The sequence below is a fragment of the Saccopteryx leptura genome, chromosome 6 (assembly GCF_036850995.1).
Source record: "Saccopteryx leptura isolate mSacLep1 chromosome 6, mSacLep1_pri_phased_curated, whole genome shotgun sequence".
Classification (NCBI taxonomy): domain Eukaryota; kingdom Metazoa; phylum Chordata; class Mammalia; order Chiroptera; family Emballonuridae; genus Saccopteryx; species Saccopteryx leptura.
Genome location: NC_089508.1, coordinates 130,245,515 through 130,260,252, shown reverse-complemented (window position 1 = coordinate 130,260,252; position 14,738 = coordinate 130,245,515). Strand labels below are relative to the sequence as shown.

At 41.9% G+C, this 14,738-nt stretch overlaps 1 protein-coding gene across 1 annotated transcript in view; it reads right to left on the bottom strand.

Annotated features, from left to right (window-relative positions):
* The window catches only part of TSPAN3 (tetraspanin 3), a 32,113-nt gene extending 18,945 nt beyond the window's left edge, over positions 1-13,168 (bottom strand). Inside the window, exon 1 of the mRNA XM_066342562.1 lies at positions 12,931-13,168. Coding sequence (XP_066198659.1) covers positions 12,931-12,993 — 63 coding nt within the window. The 5' untranslated portion in view covers positions 12,994-13,168. The remainder of the gene's footprint in view (positions 1-12,930) is intronic.
* Positions 13,169-14,738: the final 1,570 nt, after the last annotated feature.

Genomic DNA, 14,738 nt, shown 5'->3' with positions numbered 1-14,738 from the left:
GTTCTTGTAAACTCTATTTCATTTATCTCTGTTCTTTGGCTTTGTTTCTTGTTCTTTGTCTAGTTCCTATAGGTGTAAGGTTAGATTTTTCTTGTTTCTTAAAGTGGGCTTATAATGCTATGATTTTTCCTCTTAGGACTGCTTTCACTGTATCCCATATAGATTTCTGTTGTTGTGTTTTCATTTTCATTTGTCAGGCAGTGGTGGAATTCAAATAATTTCACAACCTGTTCTCTGCCCTAATGACCATTTTAAGTATAAAAAACCAATATACCGTCCTGGCTCGATGGCTCACTTGGCTGGAGCATTGTCATGCAATGCAGAGGTGGCTGGTTCAGTCCTTGACGAGGGCACATATAGAAACAGATTGATGGCTCTGTCTCCCCCTTACCACCCTTCCTCTCTCTGGATTCCATAAAAATAAAAAATTTAAAAAATAGAAGAAAAAAAAACCAATATACCAAAAGGTAGTTTTATTATTTCATGCATATAATAAATAAGAATAAAAGAGGTGCACAAAACTAGATTATATTCTAAGAAAGAATTTTAAAATATTAATGAAAAATATTATATAATACTCATAATCTCAGGGGAATTTGGGGCATAACATAAATCTAAAACAAACGACAGCTTGTCACCCCTTGGTTGTCAGGTATTTTTTCTCCTTATATTTTTGTTTACTGAAGTAACAAATGCAAGGGAATTAAAATGTACTATTTCATCAAAGGTATAATGAGTTTTATGAAATTAATAAATATTACAAGCATAGTTCCCATCAAATTTTTTCACCTATAGATGGAATGAACATTATTACTATAGGCACTTAGAATACACTGTTGCACAAATGAACGAATGTTAAAAAAGAGTAAGAAATGTAAATTTGTGATTTCCACACTGGCAAAATTCACCTAGCCTCGGCAGCCGCCCACCTTAGAAAGAACCCTGATTATAGGTACCATTTTAACAACTGGTTTGCCAAACTCAACAAAAAATTAGGTATTGGTTCTGCCAAACTGGTGCAAATTGGGTGAACCCCACCACTGTCTCAAGGTATCTTTTGATTTCTTCCTTAATTTCATTGTTAACCCATTCATTGCCTTAGGGCCTACACACTGTTCTGTCTTGAGTGCTCCCACCTTCTTAAAAATCACCCCAAAACCAGATCCTTCTTATACTCCAGATTAAATTTCTCTTTTTGTACAAGACTTCTTTACCAACCAAAGGCAGTCACTCAATCACTCTATCATATAACCCAATTACTTCTGCTGCATAACACATCACTTTTCTTGCTTATTTTTAATTAGCTGTCTTACTCCATTAGAAAAATTAAGTCCAAGATCTTCACTGTCTTTTTTATCATTTTATCACTAATACAAGTACAAACTAGGCACTCAAATATTTGTTATATTTAGTTAAAACAATTTTCCTTAGTAATATGTATTTAGAGGCAAGTATGATGCGAAAAGCTTTTTTAAAATGATGAGATAAATTTTAAAGGTTACATATAGCTTCCAAATACTATTTGTATATGAAAGGTATTTCATGTGAGTGAATGATGATTAGTAAAGGTGCCACATTCTGAAGTTGTTTATAAAGGCGCTTTAAAGGTCTTTCTGAACCTGTGGCACTTCCTACTCCATAAGTATTTTAGTGTTGCTATCACCTCTCATACAGATGAAAAACAGCCTAAACAGATGTGCCCAGAATGTAAATTCTACAACTACAGACAAAGCTTTCTCCTACAGTCTCTACAACACCTAAAACACAAGTAGAAAAAGTAAAGGTAATTTGTATAATATAGAACATGATTACTCAGATACCTTTATCAGAAAAACCTGAAAATTAAAAAGTACTGATTAAAACTTGTTTTTGATGTGGCCTCCTGGGTCAGATCAAGTGATCCACCCACGTAAGAATCCTGTCTGACCTTGGCACAAAAGTGCAGTTAATGACCATTCCAGTAGCGTTCAATATGTACTCATGTACCTTCATACTGTATAAATCATGGGTCTAGTGTCACTTCACAAAACAAAGAGATCCAAGTTGTACATCCTTTCACTTATCCAAAATTATCTTTCAAGCCACAAATTCTAATATTCTGGAATAGGATGAGAAACTCTTGTTTCCATTAGACAATATTCAAGATTTTAGAAATGATTGTTCCCCCTTTTAGTGTGTGCCTTTATATAGTAACTTTCTTAGCTTTGCTGTCCATAATAATCTAGACCAAGTCATGTTAACATTTATGGCTTGATGGGTTATTTAGTGCAGAGCCTAGATATGTCAGGTACATCCTCCTTCCATATCACAGCTCAGTGAACAAACTGCCAACAGAACCAGGCTTTCAAGATATTAAAAGGTGTGGTTTAAAGATCTTGCCAGAGCAATTAAGCTTTAATACTTATCCACTATCAGTCATTACCATTTGATAGTGAAGAGCCAGTACAATGAAGTTAAAAAGTTGCCCAAGGGAATCTAGATAAACTTTTACCCCCATGCAGTGAATGTACCTTTTTCCACTTATATTCATTAGGGTCTTAAAAGGAGGGAGGAGCCACTATATAAGGATATACTTATTAGAACTGAAAATGCATTACAAATTCCCAGGGAGAACCAGTTAACATCTGTTTTAAATAATTCCTCAGAATGGCCTCACTTTTTAAAACTAAGTTAAATAGCATATTTTAAAGGATGACATATATTCTAACCAAGGTTAAACTCAGTACGTTTTAGAAAAGTGACTCTAACATAGCCTAATAAACTCCTTTCCTTCTCCAAATCTTTTAAGTTCACACTTTGGCCTGACCAGTGATGGCACAGTGGATAGAGCATTGACCAGGAATGCTGAAGTTCCTGATTCAAAACCCTGCGGTTGCCAGCTTGAGCATGGCATCATCAACATGATCCCAAGGTCACTAGCTTGAACCCAAAGGTCACTGGCTTGAGCAAGGGGTCACTCGCTTGGCTTGAGCCCCTCAGGCAAGACACTTATGAGAAGTAATCAATGAACAACTTAAGTGATACAAATATGAGTTGATGCTTCTCATCTTCCCCCCATCAGCCCCGTCTTTTTCTCTCAAAAATAAAATCATACTTTTCTCTAATACCATGGGTTATAAAGTACTGGACAACTTAAGTTTGAACACAGGTGTTGCCATACCTTGAGTGTGCTACTTTCAACTAACCATTAAAGCCCTCATCTGTAAAATAAGCACAATAATATTCTCTGTCAGATGGAATTGATATGAGGACACTCCATGTAAAGTGCTTAGCACAGTGCCTAAGTGTAATAAGCACTCAAATGTTAGTTATCATAACCATTAGCATCAGATTCCAATAATTTGACCCTAATCATTTGGTGGGAAATACATCTAATAATACTGTGTCCTCATAAATTAGTTTCCACTAATCTCTTTGCCACAATCTTTTCCCTTTCATGTCTGTGTAATATCCTTACCACAGCTCATAAAAGCTTTACTATGTTTGCTAACCTAGATAAAGAGTGTTTTCAAGACAGGGGACAATATGGCCACAGAGTAGGCAGATGCACCAACTCCCACTTCCAAGAACCAAGGTGGATTACAACTTAAATCTGAGAACACTCATCGTGAAAGACAAATTTTGGACTGAACTAGGAGGATTCTACAGCCAAGGACCACCAAAGAACCCACACTGAGTCTGGTAGGAAAAGGAGAGATGTGGAGAAGGCTGCCCTGCTCCCGGGAGTAAGGAACAGGGAGTGGCACCTGGGAGGAATTTTCACGAAGGGGAGAGCTGTCCAGCGAGTTGTAGGTCTTTATCCCCAAAACTGAAATCCCAGCCTAGAGCCCTGGAGTCAGGAAGGTGCTGACAAACTATATTTGGCTGAGAAAAAAGCCTATACAGAGTTTGCGAGAAGGAGGCAGGACTCTCAGACCCAGGCTCTGTATTAAAGGAATTGCACGGAGAGCCTGGCTCACAGCCACTTTCCCGGAGCTCCAGGAGGACACCCTAGCCCCTGGGCTGAGTCACTCCCCAGATTTAAAGTGAAACAGCATCACCAGCAAAGGAAAGGAAGTGCCCCATCCACCAGAGGCTCCTCTACTCTAGCTAGAACAAAGGCACTTAGAGCCAGGCGCCATGTTAGGGACATAAATAGTGAGTGCAAAGGTCTAAGCTACACCATCCACTGCACTGCTGAGTGCTTTCCCGGGGCAGACAGGCCCGAGGCAGTAGAGCACGGCTGCGGAGGTTCGAGCGAGCATGCACAAGCCGGCCTACTGAGCCAGGAACCACCATTGCCACTGGAGAAACCCGGGCTCACACAGAGCTCTGCTCGCTGAGTGGCCTGCCCTTGGTGGGCCGGAGACTGCAGAGTCAGCAGAGGGGGAACGAACGGGCACGCATGAGCCAGCCAGCGACAGCGGAAGTCGTGCCAGCTCCTGCAAGAATCCGGGGGGCAGGCAAACCAGCTCAGGATGCAGACACACCCTCAGGAGTAAAGAGAGCACAGGCAACCTCAGCGGTAATCAGAGAGGGCACACATGACCCCCCTCCCCCCCCAGGCGGCTGCTGAGATCTGTGCCGACTGAGGCAGCCCCAAAAGCGGTCCAAACGTGGGCGCAGGCATGCGCGAGCCCGACCAGGGCAGCGTCGGTCGTGGAGGTGGGCTGAAGCCAGCAACACCTGAGCCCAAAAGCCCCGGGCAGCAACAGTGGCAGTGGCCTGGTAGACAGACCACACAACAGGAGCTAAAATGTCTCGACAGAATGACACCTGAGGCTGAGAAGCAGCCACATCTAATACCATACCTAATCAGTGAATTACAGTACTGAGCCCAACAAGTAGCCAGCAATAAAAGACAACAGAAAGAGGATTTTAGGGGAACTTGAACTTCTTCTTCTTTTTTTTTTTTTTGTATTTTTCTGAAGCCGGAAATGGGGAGAGACAGTCAGACAGACTCCCGCATGCGCCCGACCGGGATCCACCCGGCACGCCCACCAGGGGCGACGCTCTGCCCACCAGGGGGCGATGCTCTGCCCCTCCGGGGCGTCGCTCTGCCGCGACCAGAGCCACTCTAGCACCTGTGGCAGAGGCCAAGGAGCCATCCCCAGCGCCCGGGCCATCTTTTCTCCAATGGAGCCTCAGCAGTGGGAGGGGAAGAGAGAGACAGAGAGGAAGGGGGGGGGTGGAGAAGCAAATGGGCGCTTCTCCTATGTGCCCATGCCGGGAATCGAACCCGGGTCCCCCGCACGCCAGGCCGATGCTCTACCGCTGAGCCAACTGGCCAGGGCCGGGGAACTTGAACTTTTAAAGTAACCTCTCCCAGGGCCCTGGCCAGTTGGCTCAGGGGTAGAGCGTCGGCCTGGCGTGCGGGGGACCCAGGTTCGATTCCCGGCCAGGGCACATAGGAGAGGCGCCCATTTGCTTCTCCACCCCCCCCCTCCTTCCTCTCTGTCTCTCTCTTCCCCTCCCGCAGCCAAGGCTCCATTGGAGCAAAGATGGCCCGGGCGCTGGGGATGGCTCCTTGGCCTCTGCCCCAGGCGCTAGAGTGGCTCTGGTCGCGGCAGAGCGACGCCCCGGAGGGGCAGAGCATCGCCCCCTGGTGGGCAGAGCATCGCCCCTGGTGGGCGTGCCAGGTGGATCCCGGTCGGGTGCATGCGGGAGTCTGTCTGACTGTCTCTCCCAGTTTCCGGCTTCAGAGGGATGCAAAAAAAATAAAATAAATAAATAATAAAAATAAATAAATAAAGTAACCTCTCCCAGGACAAGAGTAGATAAAAGCAAGCCTAGGAATGCAGCTGACATTTACAACAGAACCTGGACCCAGCAGAGGCAGACACAAGATCTGGATCACCTGTACCCCCAAAAGGTGGATAAGAACCAGTCACAGGCAGTGACTCCATTGACCTGCCCCAGGTCCCAACCAGGGAGGTCCAGGGCAACACAGACAAAATGGGAAGACAGAGAAGTGCAATCCAAAGGAACCAACAAGAGAAACGCCCAGAAAATGAGCTGAGTGAGATAGATATAAGCAAACTACTGAATGCAGAGTTTAAAATAATGATTTTTATAATGCTGAAAGATCTTAGAACAACAATAGATGGTCACAATGAGCACATAAATAAATAACAAGTATTAAAAAGGACATTGAAATAATAAAAAAGAACCAGTCAGAAATGACAAATACAATATCAAAAATGAAGACTACAGGCCCTCGCCAGTTGGCTCAGTGGTAGAGCCTGCCGTGCAGGAGTCCCGGGTTCGATTCCCAGCCAGGGCACACAGGAGAAGCGCCCATCTGCTTCTCCACCCCTCCCCCTCTCCTTCCTCTCTGTCTCACTTCCCCTCCCACAGCCGAGGCTCCACTGGAGCAAAGATGGCCTGGGTGCTGAGGATGGATCTGTGGCCTCTGCCTCAGGCACTAGAATGGCTCTGGATGCAAGAGTGATGCCCCAGAGGGGAAGAGCATCGCCCCCTGGTGGGCATGCCAGGTGGACCCCGGTTGGGTGCATGCGGGAGTCTGTCTGACTGCCTCCCTGTTTCCAGCTTAGGAAAATGCAAGAAAAAAAAAGACTACACTAGAAGCAATTAAAAGCAGGCTGGATGAAGCAGAGGATTGAATCAGTGATTTAGAGGACAAGATAAAGGAAAACACAGAAGGGGAGCAGCAAAAAGAAAAGAGAATAAAAAAATCTGAGGAAACGTTAGAGAGCTCTGTGACAACGTAGAGAAACAACATCCACATCATTGGGGTTCCTGAAGAAGAAGAGAAAGAGCAAGAGATAGAAACCTTGTTCAATCAAATCATAGCTGAAAACTTCCCTAAATTGATGCAGGAAAAAGTCACATAAGTTCAAGAAGCACAGAGAACTCCATTAAAGAGAAACCCGAAGAAATTAATACCAAGACACATCATAATTAAAATACCAAAGCTAAGAGATATTAAAAGCTGCTAGATAAAAAAAGGCTATGACCTACAAAGGAGCCCCCATAAGGATGACATCCGACTTCTCAACAGAAATACTTGAGGCCAGAAGGGAATGGCAAGAAATATTCAAAGTAATACAGAACAACAACCTACAACCAAGACTATTTTATCCAGCAAGGCTATCGTTTAAAATTGAAGGAGAAATAAAAAGCTTCCCAGACAAAAAAAAAAAAAAAAAAACAACAACTCAAGGAATTCATTACAACCAAACCAATGCTGCAAGAAATGTTAAGGGACCTGATATAAACAGAACAAAGGGGGGAAAGAATATACTAAAAGAGGAATATAGCTTTAAGAATAAAATGGCAATAAACAACTACATATCAATAATAACCTTAATGTAAATGGATTAAGAGTAACCGTGTGGATAAGAAAACAGGACCCATACATATGCTGTCTAAAAGAGACAAACCTCAAAACAAAAGATACACAGACTAAAGGTAAAGGATGGAAAAAAAATATCTCACGCAAATGGAAATGAAGAGAAAGCTGGGGTAACAATACTTATATCAGACAAAATGGACTTTAAAACAGAGGCTGTAGTAAGAAACAAAGAAGGCCACTACATAATGCTAAAGGGAGCAATCCAACAGGAAGATATAACCATTATAAATATCTACACAATATAGGAGCACCTAAATATATAAAACAGACTTTGATGGCTATAAAGGGTGAGATCAATAGCAATACTGTAATAGTAGGGGATTTCAATACCCCACTAATATCATCCCTAAATAGATCCTCAAGAAAGAAAATTAACAAAGAAACAGCAGACTTAAAGGACACACTAGATCAACTGGATTTAATAGAAATCTTCAAAACCTTTCACCCTAAAACAGCAGAATATACATTCTTTTCAAGTGCTCATGGTACATTCTCTAGGATAGACCACATGTTAGGGCACAAAAGCAGTCTCAAAAAATTTAAGAAGACTGAAATCATATCAAGCATTTTCTCTGATCACAATGGCATGAAACTAGATATCAACCACAACAGAAAAACTGAAAAATACTCAAACACATGGAAACTAAATAGCATGTTATTAAATAATGAATGGGTTAACAATGAGATCAAAGAAGAAATAAAAAATTCTTAGAAACAAATAATAATGAGCATATAACAACTCAAAATTTATGGGACACAGCAAAAGCAGTCCTGAAAGGGAAGTTCATAGCACTACAGGAATACCTTAAGAAGCTAGAAAAAGCTCAAATAAACAACCTAACCCTGCATCTAAAAGAACTAGAAAATGAATAGCAAGTAAAACCCAGAGGTAGTAGAAGGAAGGAAATAAAGATCAGAGTGGAAATAAATGACATAGAAGCTAAAGAAACAATACAGAGGATCAATGAAACCAAGAGCTAGTTTTTTGAAAGGGTAAACAAGATTGATGAACCTTTAACAAGACTCACAAAGAAAAAATAGAGGACTCAAATAAATAAAATTAGAAATGAGAGTGGAGAAATAACAACTGACACAACAGAAATACAAAATATTGTAAGAAAATACTATGAAGAACTGTATGCCAAAAAATTAAACAACCTAGGGGAAATGGACAAATTCCTTGAAACATATGATATAATCTTTCAAAATCAATCTGGAAGAATCAGAAACAGACCGATTACAACAAATGAGATCGAAACAGTTATAAAAAAAACTCTCAAAAAACAAAATCCAGGGGCCCAATGGCTTCACTGGTGAATTCTACCAAATATTCAAAGAAGAATTAACTCCTATCCTTCACAAGCTATTTCAAAAAATTCAAGAGTAAGGAAAACTTCCAAGCTCCTTTTATGAGGCAAGCATTATTCTGATTCCAAAACCAGGCAAAAACAACACAAAGAAAAAAAAACTATAGGCCAATATCCCAGATGAATTTAGATGCTAAAATCCTCAACAAAATATTAGCAAACCGGATTCAGCAATACATGAAAAAAATCATACATCATGATCAAGTGAGATTTATTCTTGGGAGGTAAGGCTGGTACAACATTCGTAAATCAATCAATGTGATTTACCACATAAACAAAAGGAAGGAGAAAAACCACATGATAATTTCAATAGATGCAGAAAAGGCATTTAATAAAATCCAGCACCCATTCATGATCAAAACTCTCAGCAAAGTGGGAATACAGGGAATATACCTCAACATGATAAAGGCCATCTATGACAAACCCACAGACAACATCATACTCAATGGGCAAAAATTAAAAGCAATCCTCTTAAGATCAGAAACAAGGCAGAGGTGCTCTCTCTCACCACTCTTATTCAACATAGTACTGGAAGTTCTAACCACAGCAATCAGACAAGAAGAAGAAATAAAAGGCATCCAAATTGGAAAAGAAGAAGTAAAGCCATCATTATTTGCTGATGATATGATACTGTACATAGAAAACCCTAAAGTCGCAGTCAAAAAACTACTGTACTTGATAAATGAATTCAGCAAGGTGGCAGCATATAAAATTAATACACAGAAATCAGAGGTATAAAAATGTGTATAAAAATACACATTTTTATACACCAACAATGAAATGTCAGAAAGAGAAACTAAGGACACAAACTCCTTCACTATTGCAACCAAAGAAATAAAGTACCTATGGGTAAATTTAACCAAGGAGATTAAAGACTTGTACTCACAAAATTATAAAACATTAATAAAAGAAATCAAGAAAGACACAAACAAGTGGAAGCATATACCATGCTCATGGTTAGGAAGAATAAACATCATTAAAATGTCTATATTACCCAAAGCAATTTATAAATTCAATCAATACCAATTGAAATACCAATGACATACTTTAAAGATATACAACACATATTCCAAAAATTTATATGGAACCAAAAAAGAACACGAATAGCCTCAGCAATCTTGAAAAAAAAGAATAAAGTAGGAGGTATCTAACTTCCTGACATCAAGTTATACTATATACTACAAAGCCACTCTACTCAAAACAGCCTGGTACTGGCATAAGAACAGGCATATAGATCAAGGAAAAGAACAGAGAACCCAGAAATAAACTCACACCATTATAGACAATTGATATTTGACAAAGGAGGTAAGAGCATACAGTGGAGTAAAGACAGTCTGTTTAACAAATGATGTTAGGAAAACTGGACAGCTACCTGCAAAAAAAAGAAACTAGACCACCTACTTATACCATTCACAATAATAAACTCAAAATGGATAAAGGACTTAAATGTTAAGTCGTGAAACCATAAGCATCTTAGAAGAAAACATAGGCAGTAAGCTCTCGGACATCTATCACAGCAATATATTTGCTGATTTATCTCCACGGGCAAGTGAAATAAAAGACAGGATAAACAAATGGTACTATATCAAACTAAAAAGCTTTTGCACAGCTAAAGACAATAAGAACAGAATAAAAAGACAAACTACACAATGGGAGACGATATTTGACAATACATCTGATAAGGGGTTAATAACCAAAATTTATAAAGAACTTGTAAGACTTAACACCAGGAAGACAAACAATCCAATCAAAAAATGGGCAAAGGAAATTAATAGACACTTCTCCAAAGAGGACATGCAGATGGCCAATAGACAGATGAAAAAGTGTTCAACATCACTAATCATTAGAGAAATGCAAATTAAAACCACAATGAGATATTACCTCACACCAGTCAGAATGGTGCTTATTAACAAAACAACACATGATAGGTGCTGAAGAAGATGTGGAGAAAGGGAAACCCTCCTGCACTGCTGGTGGGAATGCAGACTGGTGCAGCCACTGTGGAAAACAGTATGGAGATTCCTCACAAAATTAAAAATGGAACTAACTACCTTTTGACCCAGCCATCCCACTTATAGGAATATATTCCAAGGACACCATATCACTGACTCTAAAAAATATGCACCCCCATTTTTATGGCAGCATTGTTCACAATAGCGAAGATCTGTAAATAGCCCAAACATTCATCAGTGGAAGAGTGGATTAAAAGCTGTGGTACATATATTCAATGGAAAAAGAAGGAAATCTTACCTTTTGAAATAACATGTGGACCTGGAAACTATTACGTTGAGTGAAATAAGCCAGGCAGAGAAAGAAAAATATCATATGACCTCACTCATTTGAGGAATCCAAGAACAATGTGAACTGAGGAATGGAATTAAACCTGAAGGGAAGGGTGTTGAGAGGGGTTAAGGGAGATGCTGAGGGGAATACAGGTGAGGGGATGCATTCAGGGAGACATTAGAATCTATGTAAACACAACAAATTAATTAATTATTTAACTAATAAAGAGTGTTTTCAGTGCACAGCAATACTTCAGGCCTGGCAATAACCCACTATAAAAAGCACAAATGAAGCTAAAAATAACCTTTCTCACGAAGAAAGTACAACCAAATATAACATATGCTAACACAATTTCCAAAGATTCATGAACAATTCCTTAGACTTAACTGATATTTAAGAGTAATTGAAAATTTAATTGTATATATAAAAAAATGAATCCTGTATTTCCAAAATTTTATTTCATTAACAATTCAAATCCCTGAGCCTGAAAAGCCTAGAATGCATCTGACAAATTATTTCTCAAAATCAAATAGTTAGCTCATAAAAATCACAAAAATCTAAAGGGTAAGAAGCCATGCCTCTGCCTAAGATTCCTATTAATAATAGAGTGTTTATCATTTGGCAATCCCTGAACATACCTTTTAAAAAGGCTTGTAACAAACTAAAGTATGAGAAACACTAACATGAAAACCTCAAAGTCGCCTGGGAGATTTTCAAGAGGTACTATCCGCCAGGACTCTTTCAAACACACCGCAAATACCCTAAAAAACTCTATGGAAATATACATGTGTGTACAGTTGTCTTATTATATAACATTACCCTTTCATGCGACAGCACTGGGGATACATAAAAGTTTCATCCTTTGGGGGGCAGGGTGGAGAAGAAGTTGTAAGAAGAAACAGATTTTCTTCAAATTAGGTATGACTGTAGGAAGAAGTTGAATGAGGACACACAAAAGTATAAGTAGTGGGAATGCTGGAGGAGCCTTGGGGGGCGGGGGGGGGGGGAGGAGGGGTGTTGAAAGAGAAGCCTGTCCAGAACAGCATGTGCTTAAAATTACGACCAGGAAAGGTGACTAAGGACATCCCCCGCAATACCCAGAAAAAGAGATTGAACCAACTTTACTGCTGAAATTTTTAAAGTTTTCATTTCTTTACAGAAAGTGATGTGAAGGAAGAATGCTTAAGGTTTATCCGGGTGCAAGGTCCAAGTGGACGAAAGGATAGAGAGACTGATAGCACCATCACAGGTTATCACAAAAGTCCCTGGTGAGCTAAGGACCTGAACTAAAATGAAGTGGTTATAAACATCCCCTTTATTGGAGAATATGTCCAAAAAAAAAAATCCATAAGCCACTTTCTATTGAAACATCGCTTTTAAAATCTGTGACATCCGACTATTAACCAAGGTTTATAACCTTGGGCTCCCCTCACCCACGACCAAAACAAACAGTTTAATGTCCTTGGTCAAAGGACTATTTGACTTTTGAGGATGCAGCTTTCAGTTTTCGGGCTGGTGACTAGCCAGCCTGGTCTCCACGCACAAAGAGCTCGGGGACTCGGTCGCCCCCGAGGTGGCAGCACCACCGCCTCGGTGCAGCGCGGCCTACCGGCCTCGGATCCGGCTGCCGTGAGGGCTCCGCGCCCACGAGAAAAACGTGCCGCCGTGGGAAACACCGTGTTCAGGCCCGAGGGCCTGAACGAATCTGAGGCGACAGCTCTCCGGGAACTGGGCCGGACCCCTCGCGTGCGCCCGTCCTGCAGTGCCGGACGCCGCCCTCTGTCGCACACCCGTCCTGCGGGGCCAGACCCCTCGCCCCCTGTTGCAAGCCCATCCTGCGGGCCCGGACCTCCTCACCCCCTGCCGCAGGCCCGGACCCCTTTGCGCTCTGCGGCAGGTCCGGATCCTCGCCCCCCGCGCGCTCACCCAGAAGATGAGGTTGAGGAAGACCAGCACAGTCTTGGAAGAGGTGATGCCACACTGGCCCATGGTGCGCGTGGTCGCGGGGGTCCTGCCCGCCGGCCGGAGGCGCCCACCCAGCGAGACCGCAAAGGCGACGGCGACGGCGCCGCCTAGCTGGGAACCTCGGGGCCTGCGTGGCACCCCCACCAGCCACCTGGCGTCGGGGAACAGCCTGACCCAGCAGGCACTTCGCTTCTCTGCGCAGCGGCCGCAATCCAGTCCCGGCCCCCACGCCGGCGCCCTAGCAACCGTGTCGCGCAGACAGCAGCTTCAGCCAATCACTCCCTCAGCGGCTACTGCTAGGCCCTGCCTTTTAAAGGAGCCAAAGGCTCAGTGACTTTTGGCCTCTGACTACCTTTGGGTGCATATGGCTCACTCGGGAAGTTCCAGAGGATGAAACTCACTGCCCTCCTATTGAGCCACGTTTACTATGCCAGCCTTACAAATGACTCAGAGCCTGCAAACGTTGTTTTCCCACTTAGCCCATGGGTGTTGGCACCAATTCAACATCAACAGGAATCCCCAAATTGGGGTGCCACAAAGAAACGAATTGTATTCAGTGCAAATAGCTCATTCTTGATACAGCCTCAGCTGTGGAAAAGCATGCCTGTGGGGCGGCTCAATAGTGTTATACAGTGGTGGGATTCAAATGTTTAACAATCAGTTCTCTGCCCTAATTACTGTTTTAAGTATAAAAGAAATTATATACCAGACGGTAGTTTATTATTTTATGCATTTAGTACTCAAATAAGAACAGTAAAAGAGGTACACAAAAGTAAATTATGAGTTTTAAAATATTAATGAAAAAATATTAAATAATACCTGACAAAAAAACAATAAAACTGTTAAGATATTTCTGTATTGGTTCTTGATTGGCGTCCTAACTTGTAATTTTTTTCACCTATGGACAGACTAAACATTACTACAGGGGTTTAGAATACGCTATTGCACAGATGAATGTCAAAAAAAGAGTAAAGAATGTAAATTTGTGATTTCCACACTGTAGAAAGCCTGGGCAGCCTCCCACCTTAGAGAGAACCCTGATTACAAGTGCCTTCTTAACAACCAGTCTGCCAAACTCAACAAAAAATTCGGTATCAGTTCTCCCCAACTGGTGCGAACGGGCTGAATCCCACTACTGGTGTTACAGCTCAGTCGTGGAACACCACTGCTGTGAGGTTGGCTCTGGTACAGGCTGCCTGGGGCAAGGCCCCTCTCTTGCTGGACAGCTCTGCTCTAGGATGGTTAAAGCAGGTCCACTTCCCCTGTTGTGAACTGCCCTAGGAAGAGTTCTTTGGTGTTTCATCTCCACCCAGGGAAACACTACCTGCAGCCCTCAATGTAAAGGGAGTCTGGGTTCTCCTAACCAGAGGAAAGTTTACTTATATAGAGAGAAGTCCAGCTACTTGTACCTGATTGGTCTGTCCTCATGTAAATAAGGACTCCATAGGGTCACAGTTTGATTGGTCCAAAAAGCACTGTCCTGATTGGTTGGAATGAAGTTGTTCTGACTGATTAGTGAAGATGCTTATTAATAAGGCTATAACAGCTAGCTCCAATTGGACAGTAAAAGTTTCATTCCCATTGGTTGAAATTAGAATCCAGAAACTCCTTTACAAGGGTTGCTTAGTTGGCAGAAACAGTGCAAGCAAGCAGTTTAGTACAGCTTCTCCCAGAGCTGGTTTGTATGTCAGGCCCCTGTTTAGAAATGACCTCTAGGCTCTATTTTTAATTTAAGCCCAGCTAGCCATCAGGAGACCTTTTTATTTATT